This window comes from Pleurodeles waltl, chromosome 3_1 (genome assembly GCF_031143425.1).
Source record: "Pleurodeles waltl isolate 20211129_DDA chromosome 3_1, aPleWal1.hap1.20221129, whole genome shotgun sequence".
Classification (NCBI taxonomy): domain Eukaryota; kingdom Metazoa; phylum Chordata; class Amphibia; order Caudata; family Salamandridae; genus Pleurodeles; species Pleurodeles waltl.
The window spans coordinates 1,695,781,844-1,695,789,018 of NC_090440.1; the positions used below are offsets into that span (position 1 = coordinate 1,695,781,844).

Consider the following 7,175-nt stretch of genomic DNA (forward strand, 5'->3'; position numbering starts at 1 on the left):
TTAAAATGTAAATATATATGATACAAATAATCACTTACATAGATCGAAACTACTACCGGAAGTGTGAACAACATTCCCTTGGATGGTTGCTGGACACATTCCTGGTGTACCTTTTCTCTTGCACACAGTTCACAGAAATCTGTTTTACGCTTCTGTTCTATATAAATTATTTAATGGAAACATAGGTACTAAAAATACGTTTGAAAAACAGAGATAGTGGTTTATTTTACAGACTCGCCTATTAGTGATATGGTGTGGGATATAATATATAAAGGGTTATTTATATACACATTGATTTTGAGATGAAAATAGACACAATAAATAGTTATGTTAGAGGATTTTGGTCACCAATTAAAAATATACAATTGGGTTTGCTTGACTAGAACAGCTGCTGCATTGTTGAAAAGTAACTCCCTACTGGAAAGAGGAATGAAATTAGAATAAATTCTTGTGTTGATATGTTTACATTATTTTCCTACTACAATTCACATTTTCCCATGGTCAAATTCTGTGCATAATTCGTGCCCAAACTGTGGTTAAAAAATAAATAAATAACAGGAGTATGGAAGGCAGATGGGGTTCCAGTAATTGAAAGTTGAATTTTGGAAATGTCTCTTCTTTCAAAAAAAAAAAAGTAGGTTTATTTAAAAATAAAAACTGGACTTTGACGATAGAAATGAAGGAATGTGGTATCACTTTAATGGCACCCATGGTAAGAGTTTTAATTTCTATTTCTATGTAATGTTCCCTAATTCTTTAGCTGTTGTACGTGTTGTCATATATCTTGCATGTTACTGGAATGTGACAGTATTTTACTATGTATATTATTGCTGACTTAGACAGATATCAATATATAGAAGTTCTATATGGATAGTTGAAGTTTATGTTTTGATGCCCCACGATGTATTCGTTTTTTCACGCTTCTGCTTATTTGACAATGCACAGCTGTCTATTGTAACTGCATACTACTTGAAATGTTACATACAGTATCTACTGGATATGGTTTTTTTCTCAACCTATTAAATATAATATTCAAAACAAGAATAAGCTCACTGCATCAGAATCCATTTGCGGCCTAAGAAAACACAGCGACCTGAAAAAAATCCACAGCTTCATTAAAAATTCAAAGTTAAATTTACTGTTTCCGTAAATACCCAATATTCTGCACTCGGTAGGGACTTATCTTGTGGGTCAAGGTATTATGTGGAACTCAGAACATCTTGGCCAAGAGAAAAAGCACTCCATCAACAAAGGGTTAGAAAAAATCGGTGGAGGGAGAGATAGAGGGCCACTGTACTGAGAAGGGTAGGGCAAGAGACAACTGGCAGAGAGGCCAAAGCACAATAGGCCAAAGAGATAGCAGCCTGGAGCTAGGAACAGCAATATCAACAGATCAGAAAGAAAAACGAACAGACATCTAGAGTGAATGGACTGAGGCAGCCGGGGCAGGGAGTGAGAGTGATAGAGAGAGGGAAGGCGAAGAGGGAGAGACGGAGACGGTTGTGCATGTGTGGGTGTTTCTTTTTGTGCTTGGTTAACTGCTTAATGGAGGGTCTATAAACCATAAATTTTAATGTAGAATTTCAGAAGTTTCTATTACCATCTGATGATATGAAGTATTAATGCATTTTTCCTACCTGCAAGTGATGCATTCAGCAGGGTCAATGACAACTTTTATAGGTGGCTATTGTCTTTTATAATGTGCAATCTTTGGATTGCATATGTGTGCATCAAAATTATTGTGCCTGTATTACCCTGAAAGCATGCAAACCCAAAGTTACCTATTAACAAAAAGTAAGTTTCCCCTTGTAAGGCAATCGTGGGCATCTGTCAAGTATCTGGAAAAATGTGAACTGAAAAGAGGAGTTGGTTTTGTCTGATTTGGCCACACAGTGTGGAGGCCCCTATGAGGAAGTATCTACTGTGCCGCACAAAAAAGTATTTTGCGTGCCAGGCTCACTGCTTCCGTCCATAGCTCCCGTACTGCTTCCCTACTGGTTGGCTTCAGCCTAGCACACACTACTTCTAGGATACAGTCCATCTATGTGTCAAACCCCTGCCCAACTTCACCCATCATGCATTATCATTCTTCATTTCTGGATGTGGTTAAAATTTTGAATGCACTATGCACCCCCTTCTGTGTGATGCAGCTCAGTTTATGCTACTTACGCTTCTGACCTTGCTCATATATATCCAGATAGGGTTCAATAACTAACACTCACTTTGGGAGCCAATTTGGAACTCCTGCCACAGAGGAGGCTTCTGTGGCAATGCCTTGGTTGATCCACGGTGCCAACTCCCTGATTTTAGTAGTAAGATTAGCCTGCTCTGAGACCACGGCTGCACTGCTCTGACTATGTTGTTGTTCCTCAATGGCTGCAACAGTCCTACTGCAGAAGCACCAGCCTGTCCTGTGTCCAACCAACATCATCTTGCACTACCCTGTGATGACTGCCCCTCCCCAATCTAATTTCTGTCTGCCCTACACCAGTGCCTTGAGGTCAGTGTGGGCAAACAAGCTCTTGTTGTCCTCTGTGAAGCTGCCATGAAGGCTGGGTTATGTGAGCACCTATGCTAGGAATGAGACCCAGCACTAGCCAGATGTGGCAAGAAGATTGAGGTTGTAGCTGGGAAGGAGTCAGTGTATATTGAAATCGATAAAGATCACAACCAAATAGTACTTTTGGTGAAATAAGGCTTTGGTTACTTTCTTGTGTCCACATAGTGTTGCCAGCATTTGCAGAAACCCTCAGGCACAGTCCACAAAGCGATACAAGGAGATGGATAATGAATGTCCTGCTGTGCATGGTGAATGCAACATTGATGAAAAGAGCAGCATTTAAGAGAGACAGTAGGGCCAACGCACCGAGACTGGGAAACAAGTAGAGCTGAGAGACATTAGGACCCAAAGACACAAAAACCCCTGAAGAAGGACACAGAGACTCAAGGCAAAGGAGGAAAAGGCAGAGAGCCATGACAACAGTTGTTTAATTCACTATACTTTAAAAGGGACTCATTTGTGCTGCAAAAGCCATTTTTATAGTGTTGGGCGCCTGGGATAGTCTGAATTGTCATAGTTGAAGGAGGGTGATGGTTAGTAGTTGTGTTAGTACTTTCATCGTCAGTGCTGGCAGGGTAAATTGGTTTTCCAAATGGCAATTGACTCCTGACAAGGGCCCTGGCACTCTTTTTTATAAATTAAAACTACGAGACCAATGACCATCAAGTCCATGGTCAAGCATAACAAAGACCAGGACACGAGACATAGTCAAGAAACAGACAAAACCATGGGCAAGAGACTACAAGACTAAAAGCAAAGGACAGCAAAACATACACAAGAGGCAAAAAAATCCCATAGTCAAGTGATGAAGGAACTACTAAATAAAGGATGGAGAAACTTGCCCAAAAGGAAGGTAAACTCGTGGACAAGTGACAGAGACCAGGACTAAAACACAGCAAGACATAGTAAAAAAAAGACAGGCAACCCCAATGGAACGAGACAGCGAAATCAGAACCCAGGGACATGGATTCCAGGGGCCACGGTGTTATAAAAAAAAAAACGTCCAAGGGACGATGGCGGTGGTACAGGAGAGCCAAAATGCCAATGGGCAGAGTGAGGAGGCAGTGAAAAAGTCGTAGACCAGTGGCAAGGGCTGAATAGGCTCGGTGCTGCGAGGGAAACATCAGGACACATATACCGCTAGGAATGTAGACAGGGGACAAGGAATAATATAACATGACATGTGACAAGCGTATGAACATTATATCGTTGTCTTCCACTTGTTGAGAGATGTGTGGAATCCTTGAAATATTGCATTTTTCTGGAGAAATATGTTTTGAGCAGTGTGAAGTCGTATCGTGTCTTCTGCGGGAGAGGGGGTCCCGAGGGATCTGGAATGTTGGGTGTTTATGGGGTCTAAGCACATGAGGGGCTTTTTACTCACGGGTCCTTATAGTGATGCGGATCTCATGCGAGGCGGCAAATGGTTTCTGGGAGAGACGTAACTACACCTACCTCTTTTGCACAGGCTTTTTCCTCTTCTTCATTGCATATATTCCTCCAGAGGGCAACATGGTGGACTCCGCGGAAGCAATGTTTCCTCCGAGATAGGGAGTCTCCAGCCAGCTTTGCCCCGGCCTGGTATCCAGCGAAGCGACGAGTGGAGGGCGTGGGCACTCCCGGGGGCCCTGGGCCGCTCCGTGCCAGGGTCTGAGGATCAGTGACCGTGTATTCCCCCGGAAATCTTTGAAAATCCAATTTAAAGACGAGAGAGTCGGTAGCGGTCAGAACAGAAATCCAGTGAAAATATAACCCGAAACTCACGGGACGGTCAAAGGGAGATACGCAGCAGCGCGAAATAAGAAAAAAGTCTCCACGAGACGAAGGACGGGCCAAAACCAAAACAAGAACGGCTGGTTAAATACAGGAAAACTTGGGCCAATCCGAGATTGAAGCCTGTCAACAATGTTATGTACGCAGCGTGGATTAACAAGGCGTCTACGAGGCTTCGAAGCGCCTCAGGGCCCGAGGGAGCAGGTGGGAAGCGCGGACACAGCGCCCGAGCCACATCCGGAGCGCCCGCCTGGCAGGACCGTGCAGGGGCGGAGGGGCGTGCTCACGGCTGCAGGGCCGGTGGGGCGGGCCAGATGTCACCTTGAGGGCCCGCTCCGCGCGCAGAAAACGAAAGGACACCGAGAAAACTTCGAGGGAGCCGAGTCTCCCAGCCAGCAAGAGGAGCAATTAATTCCAACCTTCCCTGCCCGTCTGCCTCTCGCGGCCTCCTCCTCCTCACCCCTCCTTTCTGCCCTCCCCCTTCTCTCTTTTCCTCCTCTTCACTGCCCCACCGCCCCCTTGGCGCGCTCCCTACCCCTCTCCTGCCGCCTCCCCTTCTTTCTCCCCTGTCCGACCCACCCCACGCGTGATCCGATCTAGTCTGTTGGCGCGACTAGTCAGACAAGTATTGCCAAAGTAAATACAGGCAGAGACCTCGCTCTCCCGCCCTCCCGTCCCTCCCGCTCTCCTCTCTCACCACCCTCCGTTCCCTTCTTTCACCCCTATCCCTGCAGTGCCTCGGACACGCAGGGCCCCTCTTCGCACACAGGCTGCACCCTTTCTCAGTACGTGTGTGTGTGTGTGTTTTCACTTGGCTGGCACCAGCGCAGACGTGCAGTACCGGAGCTACACCGAAGAGCCGCGCACTGCACTGCGGAGGCGGGGAGGGAGGCAGGCCAAGTTGAAGGGCGTGCTGCTGACGGGACAGACTCCGAGGCTGTACAGTGGCGCCCCCGCCCCCGGTGACGATGACATGTATATATACATCTATAGAGCCCTCTGTACAGTATGTGGACGCCGCCTGCTATTGGCTTAGCTGGCAGTGACGAGAAACACCCCGTGCCATTCTCAGGCGCACAGCATTGACTGTGCACCGCCTTATTTTTTTTACATTTCAGGTAATTTGTATGGCGCAGGTGACTAGGCTGACAATAGTTCCTGCAGTGCGTCATGCATGCTGTATTTTCTTGTGCGGTACTTACGACCAATTTTTTTTTAATACCGCTCTATTATGTATGTCGCGTTTTACATTAAATCGGGGCTGCAGAGCTGCACAAAGCTAATTTGTATGTGTATAATGGTATATCTCACAACAGTTCGGGCACCGGACATGCGCAGCTACCGATCTCTCTCACTCCTTTTCTTCTTCACATATTAAGTGGCTCTTAGAACGAGTTTCATAACTCCTGCTCCCCCTCCCCCAGCCCGCTCCACCCATCGCCAGTCAGCAGCCTGTTCTGGAGATGCAGAGTAGAGGCGGGATACAGTGAGAGAGGGACCGCTCGTGGGCGTCTCTATTTTGCTCCAGTCCGTGTGTTGGGGCCCGCGACCTACCTGTGGCTCCTTAGCAATTGGCGTGATACCACTTCAAGTTGTCTAAGAATTTTAGGGCTTCCTGTTTTATGGTATTTTTTTACTTTTCCTTCCTATTTATCCGTATATTTTTTTTCTTTTGTGTTTTGAGGATAAAAGGAGTTGTAAAATGGTACATTTCCACATTTATTTTACTGAGAAGCATGCACTCCTACTTTGATGCCTGTCGCGTTTTAGCAAAGTAAGCAGCCAAATATATCAAATAACTACACCTGCAGATAAATATGAGCATCTTGTACTCATATATGCAAACACATGCTTGTATTTAAGGAAATCCCATCCTCATGCTTGTATTGGCTCAGCTGCTGGTCTGAAATTCACAGCAGGGAGAGTTACTCATACTTTTCTGTATTTTTCCGCTTTTGAAAATAAGTATAGAGAGAAAACACATTGCTTTCGGTCTTTAATTATCTTTAACAGTCAGCTACAGTGCAACCGGCGTCACAACAGCCTGACCCTTTAGGCGTTCGAGGTGTGAATTCTGCTTGCAGTGTTCACAGATTGCGATCTGCCCAGGCCCGGTGGAGGGAGCCGGAGGATCGGGCGGAGGGGTAATTTATTCCTTAAACCCCATACTTTTTCAGGACACCGGTTCCTAATGTAAAGTTACAACATTTATAGATTTTAAAGTAAATGTGTCCTTTTTTGTTTTATTAATGGGGCGGCGGTCATCACGACTTCTACCACTAGATGGCACCAGATACTAGCTCTGTTGTGTTATCGCTTTCCATGCAAGACATTTTTTTTAACAACTTGGAAACAGTTCCTTGCTAATATAAAGAGGCCGACGTCAGTTTGTTGACACTGTCCTTTCCAAAACGTCTGACTCGCGTGGATCAGTTTACTGCTATGTACAAGGGTTGAGAGTGAGGCCTGTCCACAGTGCAAAAATGAGATCTACCTCTGCAATGGCTGAGATCATGTCCTACAGAGGGTAGAGATTCGGATCTACTTAGTGTACAAGGTGCCTGCGGTGTACAAGGCTTGAGATCACCCTGCCGGTGCACAAGTGTAGAGATTGAGGCTTACATGCAGCACATGAGGTCTGAGATCTACTTGCAGTGCACAAGGGTTGCGGTTTACCCCTGGTGCACACATAAATATGTACCTGCAGCAGCGCACACGTGTGGAGTTTGGACCTGCAGTGCACGAAGTTTGAGTTTGTGGCCTGTCTCTGGTGCACAAGGTGTGAGATGTACCTGCAGTGTACAAGGAGTTAAATCAGTTTGCAGTGCATGAGGGTTGAGAT

General features: G+C 45.7%; 1 protein-coding gene across 1 annotated transcript in view; it reads right to left on the reverse strand.

Moving 5' to 3' along the window:
* LOC138285510 (aryl hydrocarbon receptor-like) overlaps positions 1-4,783 on the reverse strand; it is a 214,300-nt gene extending 209,517 nt beyond the window's left edge. The window contains exon 1 of the mRNA XM_069225505.1: positions 4,016-4,783. Within this exon, the coding sequence (XP_069081606.1) occupies positions 4,016-4,074 (59 nt within the window). The 5' untranslated portion in view covers positions 4,075-4,783. The remainder of the gene's footprint in view (positions 1-4,015) is intronic.
* Between the last annotated feature and the right edge of the window lie 2,392 nt (positions 4,784-7,175).